General features: G+C 44.0%; 1 protein-coding gene across 1 annotated transcript in view; it reads right to left on the bottom strand.

The window, feature by feature from the left end:
• Positions 1 to 15,522, bottom strand: part of PTPN4 (protein tyrosine phosphatase non-receptor type 4) — a 444,417-nt gene that overhangs the window by 82,454 nt on the left and 346,441 nt on the right. Inside the window, exons 16-19 of the mRNA XM_063933984.1 lie at positions 4,876 to 5,029; positions 4,262 to 4,345; positions 3,903 to 3,959; positions 1,460 to 1,616 (exon numbers count right to left, since the gene is read on the bottom strand). Coding sequence (XP_063790054.1) covers positions 1,460 to 1,616; positions 3,903 to 3,959; positions 4,262 to 4,345; positions 4,876 to 5,029 — 452 coding nt within the window. The remainder of the gene's footprint in view (positions 1 to 1,459; positions 1,617 to 3,902; positions 3,960 to 4,261; positions 4,346 to 4,875; positions 5,030 to 15,522) is intronic.

Below are 15,522 nucleotides of genomic sequence, written 5' to 3'. Positions count from 1 at the left end.
CAGCTGCAGTGCTGTGCGCTACCTTGTTGAAGACAGGACGTCTTCTGCCGCCGATTTTCCGGACCTCTTCTGCCTTCTGGCTCTGTAAGGGGGCCGGCGGCGCGGCTCTGGGACCCATCCAAGCTGGGCCTGTGATCGTCCCTCTGGAGCTAATGTCCAGTAGCCTAAGAAGCCCAATCCACTCTGCACGCAGGTGAGTTCGCTTCTTCTCCCCTTAGTCCCTCGATGCAGCGAGCCTGTTGCCAGCAGGTCTCACTGAAAATAAAAAACCTAATCTAAAACTTTCACTAAGAAGCTCAGGAGAGCCCCTAGTGTGCACCCTTCTCGTTCGGGCACAGAGATCTAACTGAGGCTTGGAGGAGGGTCATAGGGGGAGGAGCCAGTGCACACCAGATAGTCCTAAAGCTTTCTTTAGATGTGCCCAGTCTCCTGCGGAGCCGCTATTCCCCATGGTCCTTACGGAGTCCCCAGCATCCACTTAGGACGTTAGAGAAATAAGGACATCAGTACCTTTACAAATATTAGACTAGTCCACTGTGGTCTATTATAGTAATATAGATATATGATCCACCTCTTATGCTCAATTAATATTATAATTATCATTTTTTATATTGGTTTTTTTATATATGCGCATATTAATTAAGTAAATTTTGTGATGTCTTTTTTGTGTTTTATATGATTGATTTCATAGATATTAAAAAATACTATAAAAGAATCAATGTATTGAGTATGTTCATGTCCTGTTGCCTCTAATTAATTATATTAGCGCAAGGAGTTTTTTAGATTTTGTAAGGGGACACGGTGCACTAATTGGGGTTCCCCGACACTTTACAAAGAAAACAACACCAAAAAACTCATGTCAACCTTTTGACCTGTCGACCTAATGCATGTCGACCAATAGTGGTCGCCCTAATGACTGTCGCCCTAATGCCTGTCGACCCAACGACCCATACCCGAGAGAATGTAGGGAGAACAGCTGCTCTTTATGGAAGAGTAGTAAAGAGAAAGACCAAAACCTAAGCCATGGGTCAGTGAGAGGATTGTGTATAAACAGACGCTTTCAAACACCAATGAGCTGGTGCATGTTTTAAGGAAGAGCGGGACCATTATTGTCCAGTACGATGTAAGAGACTCACATACCAAGCAGGTGATTCAAGCTATTCATCTTCTATTTAGTTGAATAAATAATGACAAAGTAAAACCTGTTATGTTTCACATGAAATTAATCTTTGCAATATTTTGAGGATTAAATGATTGTTACTCATGTCCTGATACGTAAACACAGATCTGAAATAGGGTATCATCTCTTTTTCACATGTCTATTTTAGTAATTAAAGCAAAATATATACTAAATCACTGTGCTAGTTTTGGCCCTGTTAGAACAAGTTATTTGCTTCCAGCTAGTGTAGTTAAATCAAATAGCACGACAGTCCCTTTTTTCAGGTTAGCGCACACTCACCATTCGGTCGCACTAGTAGAACCAGCTCCCCCGAGTGTCTCTCACAACTTGCCTTTATAAACATGACAACTTGATCGTGAGTGTGCTCTGAAATGTCCCGTCCATTGATCAGTACAACCTGATCTCCTTCATTAAGACGGGGGACACACAAATCAGCCTGTATTGGGGAATACATGATAGACATCAGACATACGCACATACATTTGCATTAATAGATTAAAGTAGGATGTACCAGTTTACCTGTTTCACATTGATAAATTATCATACAGTTTACCTTGTGACTGCTTTACTATTGGAATATATATGTGTAAATATTCTTATTAAATACTTTGTTCTTTACATAGTTGAATGTGCTGACAACAAAATCACTCAAAAATTATCAATGAAAATCAAATTTATTAACCCATGGAGGTCTGGATTTGGAGTCACCCTCAAAATTAAAGTGGAAAAACACACTACAGGCTGATCCAACTTTGATGTAATGTCCTTAAAACAAGTCAAAATGAGGCTCAGTAGTGTGTGTGGCCTCCACGTGCCTGTATGACTTCCCTACAACGCCTGGGCATGCTCCTGATGAGGTGGCGGATGGTCTCCTGAGGGATCTCCTCCAAGACCTGGACTAAAGCATCCGCCAACTCCTAGACAGTCTGTGGTGCAACGTGGATGGTGCGAGACATGGTGGATGGAGCGAGACATGATGTCCCAGATGTGCTCAATTGGATTCAGGTCTGGGGAACGGGCGGGCCAGTCCATAGCATCAATGCTTTCGTCTTGCAGGAACTGCTGACACACTCCAGCCACATGAGGTCTAGCATTGTCTTGCATTAGGAGGAACCCAGGGCCAACCGCACCAGCATATGGTCTCACAAGGGGTCCGAGGATCTCATCTCGGTACCTAATGGCAGTCAGGCTTCCTCTGGCGAGCACATGGAGTGCTGTACGGCCCCCCAAAGAAATGCCACCCCACACCATTACTGACCCACTGCCAAACCGGTCATGCTGGAGGATGTTGCAGGCAGCAGAACGTTCTCCTTGGCGTCTCCAGACTCTGTCACGTCTGTCACATGTGCTCAGTGAGAACCTGCTTTCATCTGTTTAGAGCACAGGGCGCCAGTGGCGAATTTGCCAATCTTGGTGTTCTCAGGCAAATGCCAAACGTCCTGCACGGTGTTGGGCTGTAAGCACAACCCCCACCTGTGGACGTCGGGCCCTCATACCGCCCTCATGGAGTCTGTTTCTGATCGTTTGAGTAGACACATGCATATTTGTGGGTTGCTGGAGGTCATTTTGCAGGGCTCTGGCAGTGCTCCTCCTGTTCCTCCTAGCACAAAGGCGGAGGGTAGCGGTCCTGCTGCTGGGTTGTTGCTCACCTACGGCCTCCTCCACGTCTCCTGATGTACTGGCCTGTCTCCTGGTAGCACCTCCATGCTCTGGACACTACGCTGACAGACACAGCAAACCTTCTTGCCACAGCTCGCATTGATGTGCCATCCTGGATGAGCTGCACTACCTGAGCCACTTGTGTGGGTTGTAGACTCCGTCTCATGCTACCACTAGAGTGAAAGCACCGCCAGCTTTCAAAAGTGACCAAAACATCAGCCAGAAAGCATAGGAGCTGAGAAGTGGTCTGTGGTCACCACCTGCAGAACAACTCCTTTATTGGGGGTGTCTTGCTAATTGACTATAATTCCCACCTGTTGTCTATTCCATCTGCACAACAGCATGTGAAATTGATTGTCAATCAGTGTTGCTTCCTAAGTGGACAGTTTGATTTCACAGAAGTGTGATTGACTTGGAGATACATTGTGTTGTTTAAGTATTCCCTTTATTTTTTTGAGCAGTGTATATATATATATATATATATATATATATATATATATATATATATATATATAATGTAGCAGTATGGGACATTTCATTTAATACATAGCATTCTGATCCTCATACACATCGTAATAAAGCTAAAACAGATTATTATGGAAACAATTGAGAGACTCCAATCCTTGTTGCATATCAATAAACATACAATAGTTAATTACTACAGGAAAAATTATCTAGGTGACTAAAGTCTGGCTACAGTATAGTAGAAGCCTTTTATCTTGTCTACGCCCAATAATTGAACTATCTCCGCTTAGAGCCCTGATATCAATCTTATCATTGTGGTGCAGAGATACGGGGGCGATGGGTACTTCATAATCAGGGGTTGGATATGATGCCATTAGGCACCCATAAGGATCAGACAATGTGGTGACAAACACTTCCCTACACAGATAAATAATATAAACCTCAAGCCAGCATATTTAGCCCCCTCTGCTGAGCACAAAAACTAAAGGGATATCTTTGAGGGTGAAACAGACATACAGCGGGTTATTGGTAAATGGAGGACAAAGAACCAGCACAGAGACCTGACCCCAGAATACAAATACAGATGAAGTCCACATACCGAGGTTCCAGGAGCCACCCTAGACACTATGACCGGCATTTTCTGATCATAGCCGCCCTGCAGGGAAACACCACAGATTAGTGTAATGTATGTACGATACAATTTCAATTTCTTTACAGTATGTCTAATTACACAATGTGGATAAAAGCCAAAAAGATTCCCCATTATCCCCTATTCTTATATACAGATTGTCGCTAATCAGTGACCCTGCACTCAATGGATCTAATTCTTTCTGCGCAGGTTACAATAGGTGCTAAAAACATTTCTTTCCCTGACCAAACACCGCAGATCATTTACTGCTCTTCTCTTTTCTTGCCGACAATGATACACGCTGAGGTTTAGGAAACAAGGCCACTCACCTTCACATTGAAGCCAAACCGCCCATTCTCATCTGGCCTCATCCTAATCAATACAAGATTGTCATGAGGTACAAGGCCGTTGGGCTGCGAAAATATACATGAGGGAATTAGGGCAGCACAAAATAATTTCATATGCATTCTGCTGTGCATGGGTGATACACAAGACCATCCTCATGTATTTATATTACAGTATTAATATTAAAGTAGACCTTGAATATAAATATATATAGTAAAGAAGACTCTTATTCTCCGCGAGAACCCTGGCTGACGTGGAAGAGTTACTGGAAGCTGCTCACGGGTACAATTCTAATTGGCGCCTATGGAATACAGGGACAGTAATTATCCCTATACTAAATGTGACCAGGTTCATAAAATGACTATAGAAAAAAAGTAAGAATGAACCAGGGACAAAGTTTACGTGCCTGTATATCCAAACTAAATGACGACAAAGGTGCTGGGTCTGGTTAAAATTGAAAGATTGTCCACTCGCTAATCTATAAAAGATGGTAGAGCACAATGTCCACTGGAAAAAAAACAGAAGTTCTGTAAGAACTGCTTTACACAAGGAAATGTGAGGGGGGCTGCGGAGAAGAGAAAACTGGGAGTAGACTCACCGTGGACCTCTCTGGAGACAAAAGAGGATCGAACCCTTCATTGATGTGGTTTTCAAGGTCTTGTTGGGAGTTGTAGATCTGGCTCACACTGTTCTTTTTAGACTGTTTTGGTGGCAGCGCAGGCGGAGGAGCTTCAACTGAATTGTCTTGTGAGCTATAGTGTGAAAATAGGATTTTAATACCTACCGGTAAATCCTTTTCTCATAGTCCATAAGGGATATTGGGGAGAACTAGTACGATGGGGTATAGACGGGGTCCAAAGGAGCCAGTGCACTTTACATTCCTTCAACTGGGTGTGCTGGCTCCTCCCCTCTATGCCCCCTCCCACAGGCAGTTATAGGTAAAAGAAAGGAGAAAGGACACACATGAGAGAAGGAACATGGTAACAGAAAGGTGGTGATTTTTACACACCAGCACACCACAAACATACAACAACCAGCAACGGCTGGCAACAATAACAGCAACAGCTGAACAAGTAACTACAGAACAAGAACCTGCACAAAAGTCAACGCACTGAGGCGGGAGCCCAATATCCCTTATGGACTACGAGAAAAGTATTTACCGGTAGGTATTAAAATCCTATTTTCTCTAGCATCCATAAGGGATATTAGGGAGAACAGAACGGGCGGGAAAGTGCGGAGACTGCTGCAGCACTGCCTGCCTAAACTGGGTATCCTCTTTGGTCAGGGTATCAAATTTGTAGAATTTCACAAAAGTGTTCTTTCCCGACCAGGTAGCAGCTCGGCATAGTTGCAGGGCCGAGACTCCACGGGCAGCTGCCCAGGAAGAGCCCACTGATCTTGTAGAATGGGCCGTTAGAGACTTAGGAACAGGTAAGGCTGCCGACACGTAGGCCTGTTGGATAGTAAGCCTAATCCAACGAGCAATAGACTGCTTTGAAGCAGGACAACCCTTTTTCTGCACATCATAGAGCACAAACAATGAATCCATATTTCTGATCCGAGCTGTGCGCCTGACATAGATCTTCAAAGCACGCACAACATCCAAAGTCTCCGGAGGAGCAGGAGCGTCAGAACAGGACGGGACCACAATAGGTTGAACGCGGAGACAACCTTTGGCAAGAACTGCTGTCTAGTCCGGAGCTCCGCACTGTTCTCATAAAAGACTGTCGAACTCCTGCTTGTAGCCTTGAGAAACGAGCTCTCTGACCCAGGCATCCTGGCAGGAATTCTCCCAGACGCGGCTGAAGTGACGCAGCCGAACTCCCACCTCGAGATCGCCTCGGGGTGGATGGGCACAGTCATGCTCAGGCCTTACTGGAAGCAGAACCGGTGGACTGTTCCTGAGAATTGGTGCTTGCAGGTTTTTCGGACTTACCTCTGGTGCCTCTGACCGCATTGGAAGCACCTCTGGCCTTCGAGCTAAATCTGTGCGACCGAAAGGACTGGACAGACGGCCCCGGATAAGAGCGTCTTGCTGGCAGGCCCCAGAGGGGAGAAACGTGGATTTTCCAGCTGTAGCCTTGAAAATCCAGGTATCCAACTTAACCCCAAAAAGCCATTCTCCAGAAAAGGGGAGAGACTCCACACTACGGACAAAAGGTAAAGGTGTATTCAACACCCAATACTCCCGGCGCAATGGATTATAAATTGATTTCACTTGTGTTTGGAGTTCACTAGCTGCACAGACCAGGCTTTGCAAGAGCCTGATTAGCAAGAGAAACTAAAATACAAGAAAGTGTCAGTGCGCTTTAGTGACTGAAAACACAGTGAGTAATAAATGGATGTCTGTTTTCACTCATAAAACCAGGAGACTTGCTGATAATAAACGTTTACTAATATATTATCATCACATTTAATAATATTACAATTATCTAAAATATGATGGCATAAAAATGTAACAATACTATCCTGTTACATAACAGTCAATATATATTACAATATAAAACCAGTTCGGTTGAAATTAAATTCAGCCTATATTGTATGCAGAAATAGCCTATTAGCATATAAGGTCAGGAAATGTCTTCTATTTGCCACTACTGCCACATAGTAAATTCAGATTGTTAAAGCACAAATGAAAAGAAACAATGTCTCCAGTTAACTCTAACACTGGCGTCCCAGTGCAGAGTCCGTCCTCCTTCAGTGTTTTTACCCGATCAAGCGGGATTATATTTACCCCCTTCTGGAAATGTCCTCTGTTATAGCACTATGGCACAAGTGCAGAGATATACTCCTTCAAAGGATCCAGCTGGTGGGCAGCGTTTATAGGCACACAGTGGGAGGCAGCGGAGATCGTGACAAGTGGCAGGCGCTACAGCGGGCGCAGTCCAGAGACCATCGTACACGGACGTGCCGTAGATGTAACAGGTGTCCTTAGTGTTCAACACATCACAGGCGGCAAGAGTCCAGCGTAAATGGAAGCGGCAGAAGCGGCACAGACTTTGGAGCAGACAGCGGCTGAGTAATTCAAACGAACAGTATACCGGCAAACGATGACGTCAACGCGTTTCGTCCCGTTAATTTTCGGGACTTCCTCAAGACTGACTCATCAGTAAGGAGTGGCCTTTTATCTACCCCATAATGAGTAACTAGAATCACCGGTGTTATGCAATTAAATCATTAAGCAAAGTGCACACTTTGAGAACTAGTTTGGCATTTTTACATGTGCTGCACTTGCTAATGTTTTTACAATTCCTTAGCTCAGTGGTTCCCAAACTTTTTTGAATCATGGCACCCTAGAGTATCAGAATTATTTTCACGGCACCCCTAAGCCAATAGGTTAATATTGAAAAATTTAGAAAGAAATATTAAATTAAGTAAATTGTCTTTATGTGTCACCCTTAGGGTAACTTATGTGGTGAGGGACAAGATTTACTTCTGATTGTCAATATATTTAATGATTGTCAGCCGTTAACACTGGTTTTGCTTTTTACATTGACCATTCAGAAATTGAATTGGTTCTGGACCACCAACTCGAGGCACCCCTGCAATTGTCCCGAGGCACCCCAGGGTGCCACGGCACACAGTTTGGGAACCACTGCCTTAGCTTATTAAATAAAAATAAATACAATAAAAATATATAATAAAGAATATATAATTAAAAACAAGTCTCCTGGTCCTAATTCTATAGCCAAATAAATCAAATTAATTTAGAAATATCCCTAATTATTCATAATACAAATAAATTCCACACATTATCATATACATATATGGTTTTTATATATATGATCTTTTTATGTCCACATGAATATGACCGTATCTCTAATGTCCCCAATAAATAATCAATGCTTCTTCTAATCCATTTAATTTATTTACATTTTATTTTATGTTGTTAACCACATACCCTGAGCTCAAGTACCTCTCCTAGCCCATATAATAAATAAACAACCATTCTTACATAACTACATTAATTCCCTTTCACCCCCAGATATTAATTCGAAAGCTACTCTGTCATATAATATAATATAACTGACACTTCTTAGAACTACAACCTACTTTTTCGTTTTTTTAGTTTCTTTCGTTTTTCTCTCTCTCTCCTCCCCAAACTTAATCTAATGTTGTATAATCTAGAGCCTCATTTAATCCATTTGGATTTAGTGTGTCTAATTTAAAGATCCAAGATGACTCCCCTAAACAAACATGACGAAATCTATTTCCCCCCCCCCCCTCTTAGTACTCAAGAATTGTTCAACTACTGTAATAGATAATCCCTTTGGATCGCTATTATGTACTTTCACAAAATGTCTAGACACACTGTGCTCTAAAGAACCATTGATTATATTCCTTCGGTGTTCTCTAAATCTAGTTTTTATGGATCTTGTAGTTCTGCCCACATACTGCAGTGAACATGGGTACTGCAGTACGTAGACACTATAGGTTGACTCACAGCTTAAATATTGTTTTCTAGGAAAGCTCTTCCCATTTACACTAGATGTAACGGAAAGAGCTTTATTGGTAATATGTGTCAAAGTCGAAAAATATTGTAATGCATATGCCTTTTTACTAACCCCATGCACATGCCCGCTGCGCGTGCACTCGCTCTGCCGTGCGTGCGCATATCCGCAATTTGCGTAACGGAGCTTTTAACGGCCATGTGCCTTAGCGCGTGGTATGCGCATTTACGGTAGAGTTTGTGAGCGCATAGAGGGTTATTAGAACATTACATATTTAACCCAAATAGTGTACATTTTAGATATAGTTCCCCTAGACCATGTCAGCGAGTATAAATAGTTTAAACAGTTCCTGGACAGAGAGATTCGCCTTTGCATGATAGGAAGGGTCGGATAAAGGTTGGAAGGTGATGTCTAGTATCCAGCTGTAGGGTATTTTGAGGGTAACATTCCGGTGTTGGTTAGAGAAAGATCGCATGTTCCTGCGTATAGTTATGTGCAAAAGTAGAATATGAACATTAACTGTATTTTATGTATGCGGCGGGAATCCAGAGGATACCACCCACAAGAGCAGTTGGGGAAAGACATCGCCCACCTATTCAAATCCACCTATGACCTCTTCTGTAATGTAAAGACACATCCCTGTGTCCAATGGACAATGAGATTACAGTGACCATTGTATTGTGTATGCATGTTGTGTATAAAAAGACCATTGTTGCCTGGCCGGTCAGAAGACTCTGAACGCTATCTGTATGACCAGCGGAGGACCGAGCCGGGTTGCGCTTGCGAACATTGTCACGTATGTACATTCTCTGTGGCCATTATTCTGTTTAGATTTACTTGTTAGCCTGTAGTGTATGATTTGTATTGTTTTACCTTTTGGAATTAATCCACTGAGGCCTTAGAACCCTGTGGTTGCAACTACAAATCAGTGTGGAGTTTTCACTTTCCTGCATGGGCTTTATAGTGTATTAATCTGTTTAAGGTGTATAATCATTGATAAGGTGTACGCACTGCAGGTACTTTGTACCGCCAGCGCTACTCAAGGTTTAAAGGTATTACATCATTACAGTACTTTGCGGTTAAGGGTTTAAAGTGTAAGCATATCATTACATTGTATCATTAACAAGGTGTAAAGGTTATCCATTGTGTGTGCGCACGCTGAGCGTACTCTGTACACTCAGCGCGGCGTGTGTACGCCAAGTGCGTACCACGTGCAGGACTCTGTACGCAAATAGCGTACAAAGTGCGTAGCACGTGCATTTAGTCTAGCGGCCATAGCGGCTCCACGGTAATAGTGTATTTAGAGGTATAGCTTTGCGGTCTAAGATAATATCGACATTATCAATTGGGAGCTCGTCCGGTTCCTTCTCATACTCGCAGCCTAGCAGAGTTTTCGCAGACTTTATCTATCAGCAAAGGGCGGAAAGGTATCCCCGGAAGCCTTCTCTTGGTTGGTGGATACACTAGTGCTGATTAGATAAGCGTCTGCCTTGCATGGTTTGAAGGGATGCTGGAGGGATCCGTAAGGTAAGAACGCAAAAGCTATTTTTCTTTTTAAAATCTGTAAATTTCTGTTTTGGCGCCAAATGCGCACGAAACACACGCATACACCTGTATTTTGTACTTTGCATATCTGCTCGCATGTTTGCCATAAGCATTGATTACTAGATTCATTTTGACCTGTACTGAGAAAATATGTTGCTATTTAGTTAAAATATAGAGTTAATAGTTAAGGAAGTAAGTGTAAGACGCACACGCAGCCTGGCCTAGTTGTAAAGGTTTATACAGTAGAAACTGTGTGGTGTGCTCAGTAAGTGATTATAGTTAAATATCGCTTACATTTGTAGAAGTGTGGGATTTGTAGTATTGCGGACGTACGGCCTTGTACACGTGTCTCGGACAACGTTCGGGACTGCGTACGCAACGTAAAGGCCTACACACGTGGCGTGTTTACGCAACGTGCGTACAGGTACGCCCACTTAATACAAATCATACAATAGCATTGTTTCAGTTTAGGCGATACGGTAGCCACGTGATAATAGCACAAATTGATCAGTTTCCAATATTTAGTTTAAATACCTTTCTTACTGTATCACCTCTGGAATTATTCTGTTTTATCTGAATGAAAGTTAATTTTCTGTACAGAAAAACCAAAGTGTATATGAGTGAACGAGCGTGAGTGTGCAAACAATAAAGGTTTTGTGGACCCAGGGAATTCGGGATCCCGTAGGAGACCACACCAGGTGAGTGGACACTTGGTGGCGTGAGATTGGCTTGCTCACGTTAACATTGATTAAGGTATAAAGGAACAATTAGTATAACAGCAGACCAAGAGGTTAGCGAAGTCAGAAAACCGCTGACAAAGTCACGCGAAGCTCTGAATACCGCGGCCTAAAAGGTCCGCGAGGTTTTGTGTAGAGAGCGCAGCCCCGGGGGTTGGCGTAGTACCCATATAGGCCCGTTCAGATACGCTCCGGCTGAGGTTTCGCAGCCTGAAAAACTATTCCATTGGTTGTACGGCGGATAAGTAACAGTTACCTATACGCTGTGCGATTGTACCGCGCGTTCGTGAGTGCAATACTTAGCCCACCGCGATACCCTTTTACGAGTTGTGCGTAAAATCGCGGGCTCATTGGCGCTAAGTGTAGTACACGCAACGTGATTTGTGTAACAAGTTTTTTGTTTTAAGGGAGTTTCGCTGGTCACTCAGGAAATCTCCAACAACCAATATTTACTGGGAAGGGTAAGTCACTCCCACACACTCTCAGTAAATAGAGGTTACACAGGGGCCGAGGTTGGGTACGACCGGCGCTGACGACAGTGTTTAGGTGTATTGGCCAACGTGGGCGTGAGTGGGTGAGAGCGCTCGGAGAACTTTCACCGTTGCCTTACTATTTTGTTGTTGTTATTTTGTATTGAGTATTTTGGTTTTTTGTAGGAATTAGCTGAGAAGGCAATACCTGCAAAAGATGGGGGCCAGTTGCTCAAGTAGGGGACGATCAACCAGGGTTCAGGTTGATATTCCGTGGCCCAAGGGGTCAGCGAGGTACATAATGTGTGAGAAATATAGCTCACACACAGAGGTTTTATGCAATGAATGGGAACGTATGACTGCGGAAGATAGGGAACCATTCCCTAAGGTAGGCAGTTTTAATCCAGAGGTGTTGCAGAATTTAAGGATTAGGATATGTCTGATAAAATCCCGAAAAGAGAGGATCAGACACTCAAACTGTTTACATTTATGGCAACGAGAGAGTGATATGCAAAGGGATCTAGCTCACGCAGCTGGTTCCAACCCTAGCAGGAAACTGATTGCAACTGCACCACCACCACCGTATATTACAGGGGAGAAAGTGGCTACAGAGAATGGCAAACTAATATATGATAAGAGTGAACTTGATAAATGTATTAATGCTAACCCGTGCAAGTTGTATCCCATCTTAAACTTCCCTCAGGACTGCGACCAAGAAGATGAGCCCAGCACGATATCGGCACTCTCTCTAGCAGCCACCATACAAGACACACAAGTGGGCACGGCCCAACCAGTAAGAGCAGTAGCAAAGGCCCCTAGCGGAGGGACAGGTGAGGTCGTGTCCACAGGTAAGTACGGTACAGTACATTATGCAGAGACAATTGCACCTCACATTGTAGAAGCAACCCAGAACGATGTAATTGAACTAAATCCTGTCAGGGTGATCGCAGTCCCCAATGGGAAGACTGACGCTCAGGGAATCACTCCCGTCAGGAACATTGCTATACATTGTCCCTGGTCCCGGACAGAATTGAGGACAATTACGTCTGAATTTCCCGATCCCAGAAAAGATCTAGCCGCATGTCAGAGGTTTATTAGAGAACTAGGTAACGCCACCGAACCCACAAACAAAGATTGGCGGACAGTGCTACGGGCATGTTTGCCCTCTAATATTGACCCTGCGAAATTCATTGCTGATTGTAAATTAGACGCAGAAGTACCTCTCACTGATGAATACACTCAGGAGAATGTACGACAGATCAATCTGCAATTAGGAGTATATTTCCCAACTGTTGTCAAGTGGAATAAAATCCTCTCCATTAGACAAAAAGAAGGTGAAGCTGCTTCTGAATATTTCCATCGAGCACTGCAGGAAATGGCTAGATACACTGGGGTCGAGGACATTAAGGAAAATGTACACCATAGAGAGGTAGCTGTGTCCATATTAATGGACGGTTTAAAAGAAACGTTGAGAACAAGAGTACAAACTACTCAACCAAATTGGAGAGGTATTTCGGTGGCTGCATTAAGAGAGTCCGCTATTGAGCACGATTGGAACATCATTAAGCACAGGGAGTCACAGGGGGATAAGCTGATGACCGTAAGTATCAAAGCCCTGACAACGAAGCCACATCAGCCTAAACCCCAGACCCCTGATGGTAAGTCGTATGTAGTGAAATGTTATAAGTGCCAGAGAGAAGGACATTACGCACGGAACTGTAATTTTAACAACAATGTATATCGACCCCCTAGACCAGAACATGACTCACAGCATAACACACGTAATTGGGATCAGGGATCGCATAGGAGGAATTACGAGCCACATGCAGGGGAAACAAGGAGGTACCCACCAAGGAGGGACTGTCAGACCTCTGGAAATTCTCAGCTACCCCCCTCACATATCGTAGCTGCCAGCGCGCTGCGGGAGGGTCACAACATACAATAGGGGTTAGGCCACACCTGTAGTTTGCAGCCAGTGAAGTTGATTGCTAGCCTTGGAAATGAACCCGAGGTTACAGTTGATGTAGCTGGTAGATCACTACCTTTCCTTGTAGATACAGGGGCGGCCAGGTCAGTGTTAGAAATCAACGGTAGGTATGAAAACAACGGGTAAAACAATTTCAGCAATGGGGGTAACAGGAGTAGTGCAACACTATCCTTTAAGTAGACCAGCAGAGATTACGATAGGGCCTTTGCAGACCAAGCACTCCTTTTTGCTAGCTGCATCGGCTCCGACTAATCTACTTGGGAGAGATTTATTGTGCAAGATGAGGTGTGTCATATATTGTACTCCTGAGGGTGTCTTCTTAGATATACCCGAGAATCACGTTCAGGAAGTGCAGGATATGTTAGACACCCCACAAAGGTTAATGTCACACTCTGCTGTTATAGACAGGTGTCCATCCAAGGTAGAGGAAATGATCTCCCAGATACCGGAATCGCTCTGGACCAAAGATGGACAAGACACTGGATTGATGGCAAATGTAGCTCCTGTAGTAGTGCAAGTAAAAGATGGTAGGATAGCTCCAAAAATCCCACAGTATCCTCTGAAGCCAGAGGTGGAATTAGGAGTGTACCCAGTCATAGAGCGCTTGCTACAACAGGGCATCCTAGTTAGGACGTCCAGCACTGCCAATAGTCCCATCTTCCCTGTGAAAAAGAGTGTGGGGAGGGGTTACAGGCTAGTGCAGGATCTAAGGGGGATAAACAAGATAGTTGAGAGCCAATTCCCCGTAGTGCCAAATCCAGCTGTCATCCTCATGCAAATTCCCCCTACAGCGAAATTTTTCACTGTCATTGACCTCTGTTCCACTTTCTTTTCGGTCCCTCTGCACCCTGACAGCAAAAATTTTTTTGCATTTACATACAGAGGAGTACAGTACACCTGGACTCGCTTATCCCAAGGTTTCATTGACAGCCCAAGTATTTTCTTCCAGGCTTTGCATGACTGTTTACAATCCTTACAACCTGAGAGCGGATCAGTATTAATACAGTATGTAGATGACTTACTGCTGTGTTCTGATTCACTCGAAGCATCCTTGAAAGACACGAAACAGCTTCTGTTTCACCTTTCTAATACGGGACACAAGGTTTCAAAGGATAAGTTACAGTTGTGCCAGACCAAAGTGAAATATTTGGGACATTGCTTAACACAAGGACTGAGACACCTCACCGCTGATAGAATACAGGCGATTCACGACATGACTCTGCCACAAACCCAGCAACAGATCCGCACTTTCCTTGGAATGTGTGGGTACTGCCGAAACTGGATCTCAGGGTTCTCAATACTAGCTTTACCTTTGCAAGAGATGGTCTCTTCAAACAAACCAGATCGGATTTCGCACACAGATGAGTCCGACCAGGCATTTGAGAGACTCAAACAGTGCCTATCACAGGCACCTGCATTAGGTATGCCAGATTATGGGAAACCCTTTGAATTGTACGGTACAGAGAGTGCTGGGTGTGCGGCAGGTGTCCTAACCCAGAGACATGGTGATGCCAGCAGGCCGGTAGCTTACTACAGTGCACAGTTAGACACCGTAGCACGGTCTTTCCCCACATGCTTGCGAAGTGTTGCAGCGATAGCATTGCTAGTGAGTAAAAGTGAAGATGTAGTGTTGGGACACAACCTGACCATCCATACACCTCATGCAGTATCAGCCTTACTGAACTCTGCCCAAACCAGATATGTCTCATCAGCACGGTTTACAAGGTGGGAATTAGCACTAATGGCCCCTGTAAACATCACCATAAAGAGATGCAGCGCACTAAATCCTGCAACGTATCTCCCAGGTGTGCCTGAACAGGCACAAAGGGTGGAGGATGAGAGTGATGGTGAAGGAGGATTTAGTATAGACACTGACACGCATGATTGTATGGAATATCTGAACCAAACTTTCACTGCAAGATCCGACATTAGTGACAACCCACTGGAAGGCGTAGATTTTACTTTTTACACTGACGGTAGTTGCCACAGACAGACGGACTCGGGAGACTTGTGTACTGGATACGCAGTCGTAGATGACAAAGGTATCATAGAAGC

The sequence above is a fragment of the Pseudophryne corroboree genome, chromosome 7 (assembly GCF_028390025.1).
Source record: "Pseudophryne corroboree isolate aPseCor3 chromosome 7, aPseCor3.hap2, whole genome shotgun sequence".
In the NCBI taxonomy this organism is placed as follows: Eukaryota; Metazoa; Chordata; class Amphibia; order Anura; family Myobatrachidae; genus Pseudophryne; species Pseudophryne corroboree.
Note: the sequence above shows the minus strand (reverse complement) of the source record. Positions and strands in the feature narration are given on the sequence as shown.